General features: G+C 44.5%; 1 protein-coding gene and 1 long non-coding RNA gene across 2 annotated transcripts in view; one reads left to right on the top strand and one right to left on the bottom strand.

The window, feature by feature from the left end:
* LOC119251200 (uncharacterized) overlaps window positions 1–675 on the top strand; it is a 32,817-nt gene extending 32,142 nt beyond the window's left edge. The window contains exon 4 of the long non-coding RNA XR_005126488.2: window positions 419–675. This is a non-coding gene — a long non-coding RNA (uncharacterized LOC119251200). The remainder of the gene's footprint in view (window positions 1–418) is intronic.
* CDHR3 (cadherin related family member 3) overlaps window positions 1–19,557 on the bottom strand; it is a 131,687-nt gene that overhangs the window by 10,057 nt on the left and 102,073 nt on the right. Inside the window, exons 10-17 of the mRNA XM_037511462.2 lie at window positions 18,965–19,154; window positions 12,381–12,552; window positions 10,711–10,813; window positions 9,268–9,366; window positions 7,326–7,552; window positions 5,203–5,374; window positions 3,471–3,721; window positions 1,217–1,398 (exon numbers count right to left, since the gene is read on the bottom strand). Coding sequence (XP_037367359.1) covers window positions 1,217–1,398; window positions 3,471–3,721; window positions 5,203–5,374; window positions 7,326–7,552; window positions 9,268–9,366; window positions 10,711–10,813; window positions 12,381–12,552; window positions 18,965–19,154 — 1,396 coding nt within the window. The remainder of the gene's footprint in view (window positions 1–1,216; window positions 1,399–3,470; window positions 3,722–5,202; window positions 5,375–7,325; window positions 7,553–9,267; window positions 9,367–10,710; window positions 10,814–12,380; window positions 12,553–18,964; window positions 19,155–19,557) is intronic.

Below are 19,557 nucleotides of genomic sequence, written 5' to 3'. Positions count from 1 at the left end.
TTTCTTACCTTGAAGTCAAGGTTGCCAATAGCAACGAACTTCCCCAATAAATATGGCAAAATGCAATGCACATCTTCATGGTAATACTTATATACAGTCTTTCGTACCATAGATTTTAAATTACTGACAGAATTAGGTAAGCTTCAAAATACCTTTAAAAGGCATATGAGCCTTATCACCCCTTCTTTTTGCCACTGAGAAATTCTGAAATTCAGGTTCCACCATCTCAAGATACCTGGGTATAGAACTAAACTTGGAATCCAGAACCCTGAGCTCACAGGGGCTCAGTTGAGGGAAAAAAAAGAAATGCAACAAGATTTAAAAACTTAATGGCTGTAGTATAGCAAGCTTTGTTCTATATTAGGAGGAGTGAAAAGTGCTTTCTTTGCATTTGCTCATTTAATTGTTTTGTTTTCAGATAAGGACATAGAGAGTCACAGAGGTTGTCATTTGCCCAAAGCTGCACACCTAGAAAATGGTAGTCAAGATCTGATCCCCAGCATTAAGTGCCAAACCCAGGCTCCTGTTCTCACTGTAAGAGCTACTGAGACTCAAGAAAACTTGGCTCTGGGGGAAGCTTGTACCAATTCAATGCTCTCTTCACTTGACTCCAGTACCTCACCCTTGCAAGTGAAAGGCACTCAGCAGAGCGTCCGAGTGGGAGGCTTGTAAGTGTGCAGGTGAGAATACGAGGATAGACCTGTGTTTACAGCCCTTGAGAGTGAGAGATGGGGCCACATGCAAAAGAATAGATTATTTAGTCACACAAAAGCCCAACTGAGACACTAGAGCCAAAAGCTTAATTCCCTTATCAGTTTTTTTGTGCTTCCTCTAATTCTATCCCTTTCTTTATAAATACTGCACAATAAGAGCATAACATATTCAATCGGTACTCAAAACCAGGCTGTCCTGAAGGTTTTATCCAGGGCCAGGCCACCAAAGGGTTGAAGCCCCATTTTACTGAGAGCAGCCCCAGGGCAGAGTAGGTAGCAGGGGAAGCCAAAGGATCAGGTTGCTGGCCCAGCAGGGGCTGAAGCCTGCACAGAGGGACCAAGGGAAACTGGGACTCCGTCCCCAAGATCTCATTCTCTTCCCTCTCCTGGCACCTTGTCCACCCCATAGAAAAATCCCAATTCTCTACCTTTCCTTCTTTGACCTCACCAGAAACAGTGAACTCAAGGAAATGGTGGAAAGGGCACAGCCCACTGGCACTTACAGAGGCTTCTTGTGCTTCCCAGGCTTGCAGGGGCAGTGTCTGTGGATGGCTTTGGCCAATAGGATGATCAGGAACACCAGGAGACCCAGAAGCAATATGGAGCCCAATGTGATGGTAAAAGGCACATACCAGGCTGATGGAGAATAAACATTTTCCTTCAAGATCTGGTAGGTGATCCTGGGCTTGAACAAGAGAGAGGGGTGGATGAGAATGGGGGGGGGGGGCATTTTAACATTCAGTGTTCCCTGGTATTGGGTGTTCTGCTCTTTGTTCTTGCTCTACAAATTGGACATCTGCTTGCTTGTATTCTTGCTGCTTCAACCCGTCACCTTATTTATAGTCTTTCCATACACCCATTCAGTCAAAACCCAGGAAATTTAAGAAATGGAAACACAACAACAGGCCCAATTTCATTCTCTGTCTTTCTTCCCCCTCCCCAAAGCTAAAAATTCCACTGGCTTTTTTCCTCTGTAAAATAGTGGCATAACCTAGAGACTAATATAGCCATTGTCTCTCACTGGCAAGGCATGAGCCTTAGAAAGTTTTTTTTTTTAACACTTTGTAGGCTTTTCAGTGTTCACTCACTACAAGCTGCACTGCCAGATGAGTGGGCTGCTATCACAGCAAAATCGCAAGTTCAGCATCTGCTTACTGGAGTGGGAGACAGATAAACAAGTCATGGAGATTTCGGGACTGGAGATGTCACAACTGGGTCATGTTGTCAGCCCCAGAAAAGTGGCATTTCCTTAGGCAGGGGAATCTGCTTGTTGACACTGTAACCAGAAGCCCTAAAGTTCCCTTATGCCTCCACTCATCGCGGTAATGCTATCTCAAGCGCAGGGGAGATGAACACTAACCAGCTCTGGGTCAGACTCTGAGAAAGAGAATTTGACCACCTGTCACAGATAGCATTCAAAGGGTCTGATTACTTTTCCTCTAGCACACTGCAAGCAGGGGCTGCTGATCAAGGATGTGACAGCTATTAGGAGGAAAGAGGACAAATCAGGTAGAGGAGGAAATCTTGTGGTCAGATTTCAAGAATTTCCCTTTTTTTGCCACACTGATTTTATTATAGCACTTGCTTATTTTCTTCCTACCATCAGCTATAATCTGTAGTTATTTTATTAATTTGCACTATTGTTTGTCATCTGTCTCCCCCTCTCGAGGGATGGCTCTCAAACTATAGCACGTAAGAATCCCTTGGAAGGCTTATCAAAAATGCAGTTGGGGGCCTCCCCAGTGGCACAGTGGGTTGAGCGCTGCACTGTGGAGCTGTCCATAGCCTCTGCAGCACAGGTTCGATTCTTGGCTCGCCAGGGAGATACCCACATGGCGTGGCAGACCTCGCCCACTGCTCCCCTCAGCAGTGCTTTCAGTCCGTCTGCCTGTTCTGCTCCCTGCTATGTCTCTGGTGAATCCTCTCACTCTCCCACGCCTCTGGCCTATACTCCAGCTCTTGTATAAATTAAAAAAAAAATGCAGTTGGCTGGAGCCCCCCACCCCCACCCCCAGACTTTGATCTGGTAGGGCTGGGAATGTGGCTGGGAATTTAGGTTTCAACATCCATCCCCAGTAGTTGTGATGACAATCATATTGGGTGATGAATAATTTTAATATTCTCAGGCGAATCCATAAACTTGTATTTCTAATACAAGTGATGCTGATGCTGCTGGTCTGGGGATCACATTTTGAGAACTCCTGGTCTACACTATATGCTCCATGAGAGTATCACTCAGGGATTGTTCATCAAAGTGACTGGCATATTTAGTATTAAATCAGCATCTGGAAGAATTTTTAGAGTGAAGGTGGGGTATACAGATCAGTACATGGTGACTCTTCAAAAGAGTGGAGAAGAGCACTTGACAGCCACCTGCCTTCATGGGCATTGACTTGCACTGGCTCATAAGAGCAAGCTGAGAAGGGGTGGGGGGTGAAGGTAGCAAATAGTCACATGAAAACTGGTTCCTATGTCACAAACACCATGGATGGCCAAATCTGATCTATCATAAGTCCCTGCATAAATGCATATGCTTGTTTAGAATAGGAAAAGTTAATGGTTCTACAAATCCAAAATCTCCCCCCAGATCTTTATCTGCCACCAAGGGATGACTTGAACCCAATCCATCGTTGGCTTTTTAGCAACATTCTAATATCTCAACTTTTTCAGTCCATTCCACATCTCTCTTAAGTCAAAGGGCCCCATCAATATAAATGATAAGGAATATAGCTGGGAAGTCCAGGTCTAAGCCCTTACCCTGGGGGTAGTGGTGACAATCGTGGTAAGATGAGGAATGACACTAATACTCAGTGTCACTGTTCCAGTTTCAACAAGAGCCTCAGCTTTCTTCCTGCCTGACAGCAAGTTGTCATCAGTTATGTAGACAAGTAGTTTGTAGTCCCAGATCTTATCAAGCCCACCAGTATAGTCAAATCGAGTCGCAAGGAACAGGCGTGTGACGTTGGACCCAGCACTGGGAGAAAAGGTGAAATGACTGTTGATATTGCCTAAGTAGGATTTTGGGAAAAAGAAGAAAAAGACAATGAGACACATAGAAGAATGCCACATGCAGTCTTATCCTCAAATGTCCACACCTCAGGTGTAGACTGTTTTTCTGATGCACCAGGGTAGGATCAGTGATAGGCTATCAGCCTGAACTTTCATTAGAACAAAGAAATGCTTGCTCCCAACTAGTGTGACTGCAAATGAGAATGAAGGCAGAAAAAGACTACGGCACGTCTGTCCCAGGAGAGTAGATTTCATCTTGCTGAACATCGGGCAGAGAGATTTAATAATCCTGGAGTAGCCTCTCTAGCCAGTGCTTATCATCTAGCATTTATTTGGCAGTAAAGTAATTCACACTCGGACCAATGAGTAGGCAGCAAGTGGGTAGAGCAGGCCACATTTCTAATCACAGGCCATGTTCACTCCATGCGTTCCATGGCAGCTGTCTGGTCATGCTTGTTACAGATGTCCTTGAAGCTTCCCAAAGGTAGTTGTCTCCCGGCTTTGCAGGGATTGCAGTATCAGGTCCGCCTGAATTCATTCCCCTCCTCCACAGCCTATTGGGGTTTAAGGCTTACAGCTTTGGGGACCCAGGGCAGAGTGGCAGCCCTCTCAAGCAGCTCCTGCTCATTCCTCCGGTGGCTCCAGACTCATTACTGCCTGAAAACCAGTAAATGGAGCAGGAGATGATGCAATTTTTACTCCCTTAGCAGCCAAGTGCTCCATAAAAGCCTGAGGGTTCTCAGTATGGATTATTTCCATCTTTGGCAACTGCAGTCTCTGCCCCTGGGTTTTGTGACACTGCCTGCTCGAGAGGCTTCCTACTGTTCGAGTTCTTGCTCCGCCAGGGCGCAGCAGGCGGTCGAGATGGATTTTTACTTTTCACGTGGAATTGCTTTGCTTGTTTGGGTTTAAATCTCTGGCCCCAGCACTTCATTAGATGAGCTATTTTGGTCTAATTTCCATTTAGGGGTGCTCCCCTCCCCACAATGGTATATTTTTAAAGAGAGAAAATGAATGGAGCAGAGAATTCCTAAGGACACATTTCAAAATTCATTTAATCTATTTAATCCATTTTTATCTAGAAAGAAGGCTCTCCCCATGACAAGCTTACAGGAAAAGAGGTGGTTGAGGAGTTGGATTTTAAAAATATTAAAAATAAATTAATATGATTTATGAATTATATTAATGGATCAGGGAATTTGGGAAGGGGTGTTACATCCCTGGGATTCACCCTTCCTTGGGCCTCTGGACAGCTTGTATGGGAGTCTGGAAAGAATTAGGTGAGAAGGGGAGGTCAAAAGCAGAAGCTGGAGACCCCGAGACTGCTAGATTCCTTACCCCTCCTTTCTTCATCCAAAGCACCCCTGCCTGAACACACTGTGCCCACATCAGGGGCACAGCCCCCACTTTATTCTCTCATCTGCTAAAGCCTCTGACAACGCAAGAGCAGGGCCAGGACTGTTGACATCAAGTACTGTACCTGGGCCAATGGAGTAACGAAAAGACCTGGGACTGGAATCAAGGTCTGTACATGTCAACTTGAAATTACGAATATTTGTGCCAACTTTCAGATCCACTGGGATGGTCAGGAAAGAAGAGTGTGGGGTACAAATTGGCTTTTCGTCATTTGTTCCAAGGATCTTCACAGTCACCTAGGCAGCAAGAAAGTGGTCATTCTTCATAGCTAACTGCACGTTCTCAACAGTTAGTGCTTACTGTGTGCCAGGCATAGGCTCTGGGCTTTTTGTGCACTGGTTCATTTAACCTCACCTGAGAGAGATAGGATGACTATGCCCATTTACATAACAGGAAACTGAGGGCAGAGGGATTAGGGAATTAATCTAAGGCAAATCAGCTAGTGAGTTGCAGAGCTAAGATTTGAACTCTGACTCTGTCCTCCAACTCCTATGCTAATAACACACATCCATAATAAACATTCACATGCACCCAGACATATGGACTTGTCACCATATGATGCAAAGTTGTTTTTCCAGTAATGATTATGGATTTACTGTGATCCCCTGAATTTCCCTGCTGACTGCCCTTGTGAATTGGAAATTCTGTCTTTCACTCTGGAATATTGACCGATAACTCTCAGTTCTGGCTCCATTCCTGTTGGCTCATCCCTGACCAAATGAATTGACACTCTGAAGGGTGGGGTCCAGGCACTTTTTTTTTAATGTTCCACAACTGACTAGTATGCAGCCAGGGCTGAGAACCCCAAGGACAGAATGAGTCTACCTATCTAAGCAGGATCTCATCTATAATCTGGGCTATTAGCATGACACTAAGCTGGTGGTGCTAACCTGCCACAAGCAGGGGGTCAGCCTATTCTTTTTCATTGTTTGTCTTTTATGCCTGGTGAATCAGAATATGGACTGGGATGCCTGCCAGCACAGAATCAGAGAATGCCAGCTTTGAAAGGGACTTATGGATTCATCACCCTTCTAAAAAGCTTATAAATTTTGAGTCATATTCATCCTACCTTTGAAATTTAGGGATTTCAGCTATTTCTGAGCCAGGAATAAATTGAAATGTTCATTCTAGTTAGCTCCCAAAGTGGAGTCCATTCATTTTCCTCAAAAACCCAGCCTAACAAATACTACAATTATCTCCAACTTAGCACATCTTCTCCTCAGCTAGCAATGCCAAGCCTCACACATCATTAAAACATGGTCCTGTTAATTCAAAGCGAGTCATCAGAGGGACTGGACTATTCAGGCATTGGGAAATCAGGTGACTCTCCATTTCAGAGAGAGAAACTGGGACACACAGATAAGCCTTGCTCAGACCCCCCTTGGAAAATTGGGATCAAAGTTGAGAAATGAACTCTGTCTCCTGACTCTGAAGCAGTCATTCTCTAGATCACACAGGCTGCCTGTCACTAGCTGAGTTCATTTTGCCTTCATCCTTTTCCACTTTTCAATGGGAAAGACCAAGAAATAGTTCCATCTTTGTGGCCATCCGATTGCCCTCAGATAATCTTACCTACTGATAACACAGGCCTGTTAAACCCTTGCTACTCCCAGTGTGGCCAGGGTCCAGCTGCCTGGCACCATTTGCAAGTGTTAGAAAGGCAGAACCTCAGGTCCTACTCAGACCTGCTGACTCCAGATCTGCATTTGGAGTTGGACATCAAAGGTGGAAAAGCTGTATAGTCTTGGCAGGTCACACCATGTAAAGCTCTCCCCGATCTGGTGGGTATGGATGGGGTAGGGTAGGAAGATGACAGAACTACTCTTGGGGGAGACATACATTACTATGAAGTCATGCTCCAATCTGGGCAACATGCATCTCAGCACCAGCCCACAAACAGGAGGAAGTTTGTTCCACAGAGTAGCTATATTCCAGCATCTAGCCGTCAAGCTCAGTATTCTCCCTGTCACACACAAACTTGGGCCTACAGATATCGATCTTGATCTCCTAGGTACCACAATATGTGTCCAATTGTGTTGTCCTGGCCACCACTGGCTATTACTGTCACTTCTGCAGAATGTGCCCTGTTAAGACACTTATTTGCTATAGGCACACCTGAAGGGGTCTTAGGGAGTCCCTGAGTGAACCAGTCAAGTTGGTGTGCATGTACCAAATAGCCCCACTCACATTGACTAAAGTTGTGTCATCACTGTTGGTGGCCTGGATTCTGAGAACATAGATGGGGGTCGTCTCATAATCCACATTAGTCACCAGCTGGAGCTCTCCCGTTTGGGGATTAATCCAAAACATGTTTGGGTACTGGTGGTTGGCCCCTCCAGTGGAGATGGAGTACACAACGCTGCTCTGGGGGAAGTCTTTATCAGTCGCTTGCACCCGTCCAATCTGGGTTCTAGCTGGAAGGAAAAAGTACCCGAGATTAGGCCTGCGTTAGGGGGTGAGTGGAGGGCCCAGGAACAGACATTCTCACTGCCATGGGCAGAAAAGTTTTCGGAGGCCTCTTTGCTATTCAAACTCAGTATGTTTTATATCTTCAATTCTATTAAGTTCCAATTATACTAATGAGCAGCTACTAGGTAACTGGCCCTGTGAGCCAAGCAGTACTGGGAGGGGTAAGACAATTCAAGTTTTTCTACAGACTTCTCAAGCACGGTAATTGTTACGCCATCGTAAATAACACTGCAAAGAACATCTTCACACTTACATCCTTTTATAGCAGTGTTGTCTAAAAGTCTTGTATTTTTCAAATTTTCTATAATAAGCATGAGTTGCTCTTAAAAATAGAATGAAAAAAATTTAAAGAGTTTAGTAACTGAAGTCTACAGAGCATACGTTTTTAAATACAATTTCATTTTGCTTATTTTACAAATCTCATTGAAGGGGCTGCTAGAGTTCAGGATTACTTGTTTTGTAGAACTTCTTCCTCATAAATTACACTTTCTTAGCCAACTACATAGGCCCAGCAGTAAGTGCTTGACCCAAAGTTTGGGATCAATAATTGTAGTCAGATCTGTGAATGCATACAAAGCTATTACTGTTGCATTTGTTATTCACTCAGTAAGATATAAGGCAATAAAAGCATTTTTTCTGGATCCTATCTTTGGGTTTTGTTTAAAACATCTTTTTTTAAAGATTTACTTATTTATATATACAAGAACTGGGTACAGGCCAGAGTTGTGGGGGGTGGGGGCGGCGGCGGTGAGAGGATTCACCAGAGAATAAAGAACAGAACAGGCAGATTGACTGACATACACTGCTGAGGGGAGCAGCCGGTGAGACAGGAGAGGTCTGCTGTGCCATGTGGATACCTCCCTGGCTGGGGATCGAACTCGTGCTGCAGTGTCTGTGGCTAGCTTCATAGGTTGAAGTCTTAACCCCTTGTGCCACTGGGGAGGCCCTTTGTTTAAAAAGTTAATGTCAGGAGCTCATCCTAAAGAGAGACAATAGATGGAGAGGACATAGCTTTAGAGGGAGTATTTTGTTTTGGGTTTATTAAAAAGAGAAGTATGCATGATAAAAGGCTTAAAAGGAGTGATGAAATCTGACTATCCTAAAGTTAAATTACCACCTTCCATTTGGGAGAGATGGGGAGAAACTGCAGCTGGAAGTGGAGACTTTAATGGGGGGAGAGCTGCAGATATCAAGGTGTGACAAAGGCGAAAAAGAGGCCTCCAGTGAATCCTCTTCAGGGAGAGAGAAAATGTCTTTATTTTTTTTTTAAATGAAGGCAATCTAGAAATGGGAAACCTTTCCTCTATTTTTAAATTTCAATTCTTTGAGTGACTGAATAAAAATCATAGTGGAGGCCAAGGGAAAACTTGGGCTACACAAAGGGAGGATTAGCGGCATCAGCCACAGAGATGAGGAAGCAATTAGGGGGTTCAGAGAACTGCAATTTAATCAACAGTTTTCAAAATCTAGGTTTCACCTGAAGGGCTTCTCAGCAGTGAGGGCAATTTGAAAAGAAATACGAGATGCAATAAACGTGAATCAGCTGTGAATCGCTGTGCACAACACCACTCGGGGCCTCTCGAAGCCAGCGCCCCTCCTCTGCCCAACAAGCATCTGGATGAACGAGCCCACCCAGGGCTGCGTCTAGTCTGTTGCTTACCTGGGCTTAATTCGGACACTTCAAATACATAGGATGGCCTATCAAAGACAAGAGGAAACTCATTTTCTGGGCTTGTTATGATATAAACGTAGATGTTATCTAAAAATAGAGATAGAAAAAATTAAATCACCATGTTCTATTCTCACCATTCATTTAATCAACATGTTTTAAGTATCTTCTGTGCATCATGCTCTGTGCAGAACAGGGATACAGGTGAATATGACCTCCTGGGTCCTGCCTTCAAGGGGCTTAGGGCAGTCGCCTTTTGAGGAACTGTAGGGTAAAGTAAAAAGTATCAGGCTTTTCTGCCCTCCCGCCATTAGATGACAGATGACAGAACCCTTTGGTCCCGAATGCATGCCTGATGGCAGGCACCTGTAGATGGGGTACGTGGGCATATGTAGATGGGATTCACCTGGGCTAAGACTGGGCTTTTTAAGGGCGGCATCATGGGTACGCCAGCAGAAGCAGAGAAGCAGGAGAGCAGAGAAGCAGAGATCACCAGAGAGCCCAGACAGAGTGAATACTTGCTGGGGGCTGGGAGGCCTGCCAGCCTCTCAGCCCACCAGCACCCCTGCCTGCTGTATACCTGGTAAATCCCAATAAAAGCCTGAAAAGCCACCGAGAGCTCCAGCACTCTGACTCCTCCTTTACCCTGTGTGCTGGGATCATAGAAAACCTGCCCTGTGTCCCTTCCTGCCCCTATAAGAACCCACGTACAAGTCACTAACTACAGAAACTGGAGGAAATACAAGCCAAGCTTTCAAAGGGTAATTAGAGCTAGACAAATAGGGCCAGGGGCTGGGGTTGTAGGAATATGCAAGGATACCAAAGTATAAAACTGCATGACACATTCAGGAAAACTGCAAGCTGTTTGGCCTAGCTGGAAAAAAATGTGTGTGTGGGGGAGTGTTTAGAGGCAAGTAATGAGAGAGGAAGTGAGAGAGTATGGCAGGGGCCAGAAGTTGAAAGTCCTGTGTGCCAAGTCAGAGTCTGAACTTGAACTTGACAGGGAGACACTCAAGGGCTTTAACAAGGAAACAATAGGATGGCATTTGCATTTCCTAAAAGTCACTGATAGGAATATGGAGGATGTGTTGGAAAGGAGTAAGACTAAAACAAGTGACACCTTAAAAGATTCAGTGCTGTAATTCAGCTAAGAAAGAGGAAGCCCTGCTCTAGAGCAGCACTAGTGGGAAGAGTGTAGGGAGGGATGAGGCAGCAGAGCCTGAGATTGTCAGAGGTGACACAGAAGAAAGGATTTCGAGACTGATTAAACATGTGTGATGCATGACAGGAGTCTGGCTAATTCTCAGGTGTTTTTTTTTTAAGTCTCCTTTAAACACAAACACCTAACCAATTCCTGCTATTGCCTAGTGCACTTTAATGGCCACTACTCAATTAAGGAAGATGCTTCACGAAATAAAGCAAAACGATACTTGCTTCTGTAGTATGGAGGAGCAACATCCTGCACCTGGATTATCACGGTGTATTTATTGCCGACTGCTAGATTACTTGGATTTTCATAATCTAGATCACCAAACAACTAAATTAAAACAGAAATATCAGATTACACAGAATAAATAATCCTTTTTATTGAACTGAGAAAGATATTTTCATATACTCTTAGTGGATATGAAACTTGACAAAACCTTTCTGGAAAGCATTTGCCCATATATAAGAGGAACTTTAAAAAGTTACATATATACCTTTGCTCACTGCTAAAGAATGCATTTGAAAGAATTTACCAGGAGAGAGAATCTGTGTACAGAGTTGTTCATTGAGCAGTACTGCTAACAGCATTGGCTCATAACTTATGTTAGTTGAAAAGAAGCTCCATATAGAATCCTATATGCATGGATACTTCCATCATTTAAAATAATAACTCCGGGGCTTCCCTGGTGGCTTTGGGGTTAAATATCAGTGCATGCACTCGTAGGCCCACCTCGATGGCCTGAGTTTGATCCCTGGCCAGGGAGCTAACCCACATAAGGTGCAGTAGACCTCTCTAGCCCGCTGCTCCCCTTAGCAGTGTATTTCAGTAAATATGTCTGTTCTGCTCCCCACTTTGTCTCTGGTGAATCCTCTCATCAACTCCCACCTCTGGCCTACACCCCCATCCTTCTATGCAAAATAAATAAAATAAAAATGAAAATCTTAAAAGGAATAATTCTTTAAAAAAAATAAAATGCTAACTCATATTTGTATGGAATATACACAAAATATATGCATGACAAAAAGACAAGAAGGAGCTATACCAAAATGTTACTTTCACTGAATGGTAATACTTTTATATGCTTCCCACAGTGAACATGTATCATCTCCTAAACAGAAAAAAATAGAAATTAATTTTTAGTTGACACCATGAATAAAATTGGTAAGACTTTCTTGGGCTTGAGAGAGGAGGTAGAAAAGGAGGTGGGGTAAGAGGATGTCTGGCAGGTTGCGTGCTCTCCTCCCTGAGGCTTTAGCTCGGCTGCAAAGACCCTGTCCCCCACAAAAAACCCCACCCACCTTTCCTGCCCTTCCATTTTTTCTCTCCTTTTCTACTAGCCTCCAGTGGAAAGTAATAGGTTAAGCTCTCACACCACTGTGAGATTTGCCTTTTATGCCCATCCTTCTTTCAATTCTGCTTTTGGAGAATTGAAAAGCAGTTGTAGACAGGAGCTACCAACACATCCTAATTTTCTTTCTCCCTGGGTCTCCAGGGGTTCTATAGCGCTCAATTTTGCAAGACACATCAGTAGCCTTGGCCCTGCTTCTTCCCACTTCAATGGGTCAGGAATGTACACTCCATTAAATGAAAGTGCTGAACCCCAAAGTCACTAACTTGACTGTTGAGGCAGGAGAAACAGGCATGCAACTGTGAGCTATGCAAGAAAGAATCTCATCCTTAGCACCCCAGGCACAACTATGCTTAACAAATCATTCCCAGAACTTGGTAAAATAAAGAGCAAATGGGGAAAACAGAGTGACTATTAAGTTGGGCAGTTACAGTCACTCTGAGAAGGAGTTACCTTGGAAATCTCTCTCTATGGGGCAGCAAAAGCACCATGCATGTTAGACCAGCTTCCCCCCATGCCCTTTCAATGATGCAATGACCATTAACTGACCACAATTTTCCCAGAGCCAGCTGGATCCTGTAAAAATCTGCCGCCGCTCCCCACTCCAGATGGCATGGTGAAGTTGAATTGGTTGTTTGGTGCTTCACTGTCATTATCAAAGCAGAACTTGTACAGTTCCAGAAGTATCTTCCCCTTGGCTGCTCTTTCGGGGACTGTAATGCTGGCGAGAGACATGATTCAATATTTTGCCCAACAAATGGTGATGGAGTGTTCCTTCTAATACAGGCCTTCAGCTAGACACCTCTGCTTTCATTTCAATTCAAAGCAAATCCCAGATTATTGCAGTAACCCCCTAACTGGAGTCCCTGCTCTGCCCTTGCCTCCTGTCAGGCTATTCTTAACACAGCAGCAGCCAGAGGGATCTTGTTAAAAGTGTTGTCAGATCATGTCACTCCTCTGCTCCTAAGTCCCAATCGGCTCCTTACTTCACTCAATGTTCTCACTTTGATCTCCAGGACCCTTCGTGATGTGCCGTCAACCCACCCCCTGGCCCTTGCCAGCCTCAATATCCTACTAACTCCTCTCCTTCTTCACTCCACCCCGACACCCTGGCCTCCTGGTGCTCCTTGGTCACCCAGCAGGCCAGAGCCTCAGTGCCATCATACCTCCCCACCAATCTCCATATGGCATGTTCTTTCACTCTTTTGTCCCTTATAAAGTCACTCTCTCAAGGAGGCTACTCTGCCTACCTATTTAAAATGTCAATGATCCCTGCCTGTGACTTCCTCCCCCTTTATTTTTAATTCTTAGCATTTACCATTTTTCAGTATACATTTCCAATATATGACCTAGTTTCCAATATAATACACAGATATCGTTATCCTCTCTGCCATCTGTTTTTTTTCTCTAGAATGTAAGCTCACGAGAACAGGGATTTTTGTCTGTTTTCTCTTGGCATGCTCAATAAATATTTGTTGAATGAATGGGTAGAGTGAAGGAGAATATAAGAGAAAGGAGTGAAGAAGAATATAAGGGAAATATAAATTCTGCCCCTGCCTGTAGTTGTTTATCATCTGAACAGGGGAAATCTCACCCCGCTCTCCCCATCTCTCATGCTCTGAAGATTGGGAACTTCTTGATGTGTGTCCTGATAGTTTTGATGTCATAAAGTGCTCCTAATACCTTAATATCACTCATTCAGTAGAAGCTTATTAAAGGTTGAATCTAAGGGTCCTTAGATTAGTTTGCTAGACTCTAAGAAAGTAACAAAAATGAATAAAACTGCTCCCAAATTCAGAGCCATCTAGTCAAGCCCAACTTGGCATGGGAGACTGAGGAAGAATGATTAATACCTCTGGGTTTCAAATCATTGAGTGACTTTATCATGTCTCCAGGTTTTAGTTTTTCCATCTATAAAATGGACCAAAATCATGCCAGTATTTGCTATATAGCAAACTGGCCCAAAATTTAATGACTTAAAAGAATAAATATTTATTATCCCTTATAATATTATGGATTATCCTTTAATTCTTTTTTTTAAAGATTTATTTTTATTTATACAAGAACTGGGGTATAGGCCAGAGGTGTGGGGGGTGAGAGGATTCATCAGAGACAGAGTGGGGAACAGAACAGGCAGACTGACTGAGATACACGGCTGAGGGCAGTAGCGGGCAATACAGGAGAGGTCTGCGGCGCCATGTGGGTATCTCCCTGGCTAGCCAGGAATCGAACCTGCACTGTAGAGGCTGCAGACAGCTTCATAGCACTGCACTCAACCCACTGCGCCACTGGGGAGGCCTATCCTTGAATTCTTTTGATTCTTGTCCAACCTGATGGTCTTAGATGATATTGGCAGCCAGTCTGGGGGTAGGTGGTGTAGGATGATCTTGCTCACAAATCTGGTGGGAAGATGTTCATCTCTGCCTCACGTTGTTTCTCATCCTCCAAATCGCTACAAAGACTAGTCCAGTCTCTTCACATGGTGATCTCAGATTTCCAAAAGCAGCAAAAGAAGGCCAAGTCCCAATGCACACACACCTCTTAAGCCTTTGCTGTGCCATGTTTGTGAATGTTCCAATGGCCAATGTCATTTACAAGGTCAGGTTCAGATTCAAGGAGTGGAAGGAGCATTCCATCTCTTGATAGGAGGAATAGTAAAATCACATTGCAAAAGGGTGTGCACACAGGCAGAGAAAAACTTGCAACTGGTGTTTTGTGGGTTATTTTGTTTTGTTTTTGCTACCTACCACAATAATGTTTGCCTTGGGCAGAATTAATTTCTTTCTTTCTTTTTTTAGTGTTTTTAATGATTTTATTTTATTTTAAAGATTTATTTATTTATGCATATAAGAGCTGGGGCACAGGCCAGAGATGCTGGGGGTGAGAGGACCCACCAGAGACAGAGTGGGGATCAAAACAGGTAGATTGACTGAAACACACTGCTGAGGGGAGCAGCGGGCGAGACAGGAGAGGTTTGCCTCGCCATGTGGGGTTCTCCCTGGCTGGCCGGGGATCGAACTCGTGCTGCAGAGGCTGTAGATTGCTTCATAGTGTGATGCTTAACTTGGGCAGAATTTCTTATAAATATGTATTGTGGCTGCCACGAGTATGTGCCTGGAAGACTTTCAGTCATGGGGACATAACTGACATAGACCCAGCTGCTGTGCTCCATCACTGTCGTACTGAAACCCACTACTGTGAAGCCATGAGGCTAAATGCAAATGACTGGGTGTGGCAGATACTAAGGCAGACCCACTCCTGTTCTGTGACAGTTGACTTTGGCTCCAGTGCCCTACGAAAACTTATGTAGACTAAATGATAGGCTAGATTATTTCCATCCTCTTCATCCCTCTTTTCTTTACTCTGGCCAGTCTGGTATCATGGTCTTATGACTTCCCCAGCCTCTCCAGCCCTCTCCCCATCTGTTCCTATTTCCCTGAATAAAAGCCTTGCACATTTAATTCTATCTTTGCATATTGTTCTGGGAGCACTCAGATTAACCTGTGTCAATTTTCTAATCCTCTATCACATGTCCTTTCTCTGCAACCAAATTATGTTCCTGTCCACATTCCACATCATCTCTTAGTGGGAGTTAAGTGGGCTCTGGAGTCAGCAAAAATGGAGCAAAGGCTGACAGCAACGATGGCCTTGGGCTGCTGAACACAGTTGGGCTTGCTTCCTGGAAAGAAGTTTATCTGACAGGTGTTGGTTGCTGAATTGCCATAATGCCTTGTGGACAAAGGTCACCTCTGGGTTTCAGTGGGATTGGAGTCCAAGCAGATCCATTCCTCTCTTGATTGTACAATGTCAGCTTTTATTCATACACACTTAGACTAGATACCACATAGTAAACAGCAACTCCATGCTATATCATACTGAGCACTTTAAAAATGCTATCTCTAATTACCTTCACGCCAAGAAGTTTGTATCCTTGTCCCCAATTTACTGGTAAAGAAAGAATGGTTGTGAGTGGTTTCAACACCTGTCAAAGAAAGTTCATGGATCCAGCATGATTCTCCATCCATGAATCTCCAGACCTGCAAACAGTCTGTGGATCTAGGCCTTCTGCAGAAACTTGGAGGTTGCATCATCCAGAGAATCCTGAGTCCTGAAGCCAGACATTTCCCGCACTGCAAAGAAGGCCTGCTGCACACTTGGCCCCTCAGGACTGCCTGGGTGCTCTTTTCACTTGTCCCCTAAACATGTGACTTGGAAAGCCACCCCCACCCCTCATTCATCAACCCCTGCCTCAAAGGCGAGGTGCCCTGCTCCCAGCCATCTGACCAGAGATCTCTCATATGCACATAAAGGTGACAGGTTTGGTCTCATTCTGAATCTGCGACCTTCTCTGCCTTTGGCTCCCAAACAGCTCCTTCAGCTGAGCTGCCTCATAATTTACAACTAGAGCAGGGTCTGTCACCACACCTTTGATGTCTCAGGGGCTCATTTATCACAGCCTGGGAAAATCAAGGGGCAGAGGCCCCAGGGAACCCCAGCCTGCAGTTACTGCCTTCTCCAACCCACTGGGTGCTGGTTCCTGCTGCAGGGAGCAAGTCAAGAGCCCTGAAGAAGGAATAAATACTCAGGGACCTCAGGACAAATGTAGTCAGACATGAGAGCACAGCCAAAGACTACGCAGCACAGATTCTGTTGTTTGGGTCTGCTCTGACCTGCCTGCAGGTTCCTGTCTGGCATGAGAATGGAAGTTTAAGGATGGGAAGACGGTGAGTAAGGTCCAAATCAGTGTTTTCCAGTCCCTATAATATACAGACGATGCTGGATTTCTGGAGTAAAGACCTCCATTTCCACCTCTGAGGAGAAGGAGTCCTTTTATTGCAGCTCCTCATAGCTTTGCTTTAAAAGGATGACTGTGAGTTACTCTCTGGAAAAGTCCAGAGGAAGGACTTAAGTGTTTAGAGTTCCCTTTAGTAATAAATACAATTAATCCAGTTACTGGCTAGCATTGACCTTCAGAGCTAATTCAGAAAGATTAGCAAGAGTAGGACTCTGCATGGGCTTGCCTAGACCTTCCAGGACATTTAAAATGTGTTTTTGCCAGCTGATACGGAGTACAGCCTGTGAGCTGTCACTGCACACATCAGGGGTCTCTGGACTGCAGGAGCCACAAAATGCACTTTACAGAATGCACCAAAGTGAAGAAAACTGACAAGTCAGGCTGGCCAGCATCGTCCTTTCCAGTCATTCACACCTGGAGTCCTTCTCAGTTCTTACTCTCATCTCCCACCTCTCAGAAAGAGCAGGGGGTGCCTACGAGGAAAGAACATAAAGATGGGAATTCCCCAGGTGCCTGAAGCCACCCAAGAGAGCTAGCATAGTTTGAGATTTTCAAAGAAAGCAGAGGCATAGCTCTACACATCATCTCTGCTCCATTCCCAGGGCCCACAACTCACTTCACAGGGAAGTAAATGGCGGGGAAGTCACCATCCTAACTCCCCACAGCAATTACCCCCCCCCCCAACCCTCAAACAGATTTTGAGGGCATGAATGCTTATAGTTGGGATAAGAAGTTAATACATGGTCAAGGGTGTTATTGACTATATCAGGGCCTCACAGGGAAGCAGCTGTCAAATTAGGATAATTCTAGGAGGTAAAGTAACTATCACAAAGGTGTACACAGGGTATATTGAAATGCCTCAGGTAAGGAAAAATGAAATGCCTTACAATCTGGGCCTGGAGGAGTCAGTAGAAGGAGCAGTTTCTGGAACGGAACACTAGGACAGAAAGTACTGTGTGTTGAGGTTTGCCTCATAGGATCTGAGACCTTCAAGAGGTGGAGGACACATCCAGCTGAAAGGAACCCCAGAGGGCTAAATACCCTACATCATGCTCCCCTGCTCCTTCTAGGGCTTCCCATAGGCTAACTGGATGCTGCAGGGTAGGGAAGTGGCTGGTGTTCTCACAGTCTCCTGGGACCCAGTGCAGGATACAGGAGGCTGGAGGATGGTCTAAAGGGGCAAGAGGTTGTGTCCAGACTGGGTTTAACTGTCAGATTCCAGGCCACACTTATTCTCAGCATCATGCTGGGAGAATAGGGAAACATTTTTAAGCATAAATAAATTTCTATTTCTATTGCTTACCGTGGACAATCTTTATCTAGGGTCCTTTGTCCTTTGCAAGGCCATACAAGTATTGCTACTGGATCCAAAGTCACCAAAAGTCAGTGCAAATCCAATCAAAGATAAACTTACAATGTGACTCTCTCCACGGGGACAGGTGAAGGTGACACTTTCTCTGGGCTTCAGCTGCACTCCAGATGCTCTCCAGGGCTCTCTCGGCAAGAGTCCCTGCAAGGCGATCTCCCGCCCCCAGGAGGAACCCCCTTCAAACTCCCAGGAAACTGGAGACTAGCTATTATGAAACCACAGATTAAAACTAACCTGGGAATTACTAACTTGGTAGCATTTAGAGAAAATTGTTAGTAGAAGGGCAGTAATGATTTTTAAAAAGGCGTATGAGCCTAGAATCGCAAAAGACTTTATTTTATAATTACAGTGAATAGATTGTAAGACAAAGAGCAGGTCAAAATGTACAAGATAACTTGCATTCCACTTGTATCTACGTTTTGTTGCCTTTTGTTCACATGCAATTCAGTTGGGTAAGGTGAATTAGATGCTTTGTTTTGTTTTAAGTAAATACTTGGTTTGATTTATTCATATTACTGGTGGAGTGTTTCTCTGGGAGCTCCTAGTTACTAATCCTAAGTCTCAAGCATCTATTATAACTGCTAACTAACAGCACTGTCTTGCCACTGGTGGCAATAAATAAAGAAAAGGTACAGCCCAGAGAGGGTCTAACAAGTCCCTTTGGTCCTTTTCACCAACAGAGATGAACATGTTATAGAAAGGAGTAAAATGAAAAATATTTTTTAACTGAGTAGGAAGCTGGAGATGACATTGAAGAAGAAAGAAAATGAAAAAGACAGGGAAGAAAAAAGGATGATTCAATGAAAACCTATCCATTAAATCAGACAGTTCCAGCCTCCTTATTTTAGTGAGCCATTTCTCCAAATGCTCATTATTTTTCAGTTCCTCCCAGAAATATTCCGGAGAAGCTACAGGGTCGAGGGCCACCAAAGTGGTGAAATTCTCCGCACGGTCTCAGAATGTGAATACCTGAACGTGAACTTGGAGCAAGCAGCAGGGTTGTCGTTGATGTCTTCTACAAGGAAGGTTATCTGTATACGATTCTCCTGACCTCCAAAGGGTCTATCCTTCACCAGAACTTCCAAGATAATGGCTGGATGTTGTCTTAATTCTCCTGCATCTCGGTCTAGCCTGTGAGCCACGTGGATGGTACCAGTTACTAAGAAGACAAAGGTTAGAACATGATTCTTTGAAGAGAAATGAAAAATCAAGGTAGCTGGAGACTTGGAGTAGATGGGAAAGCACACTGTGGTGTGAAGCTGGCTAACAGAGAATTTCCTCTATAAAAACACATTTTTAAAAATGTTTATGGAAGTTGGGGGCCTCCCTGGTGGCCTTTAGGTTAAGTCTCAGTGCTATCACCTCTACAGCATGAGTGCCATCCTCGGCCAGAGAGGTGACCCACATGGCACAGCAGACCTCTCCTGTGTCGCCTGCTGCTTCCCTCAGCAGTGTATTTCAGTGAATCTGCCTGTTCTGCTCCCCACTCTGTCTCTAGTTAGTCCTCTCACCTCTTGCACCTCTGGTCTATATCCCAGTTCTTTTATGGAAAAATAAATAAA

Source organism: Talpa occidentalis, unplaced genomic scaffold, assembly GCF_014898055.3.
Source record: "Talpa occidentalis isolate TD23 unplaced genomic scaffold, MPIMG_talOcc4v2.1, whole genome shotgun sequence".
NCBI classification, from domain to species: Eukaryota; Metazoa; Chordata; class Mammalia; order Eulipotyphla; family Talpidae; genus Talpa; species Talpa occidentalis.
This window is presented reverse-complemented; position numbering and strand designations above follow the sequence as displayed.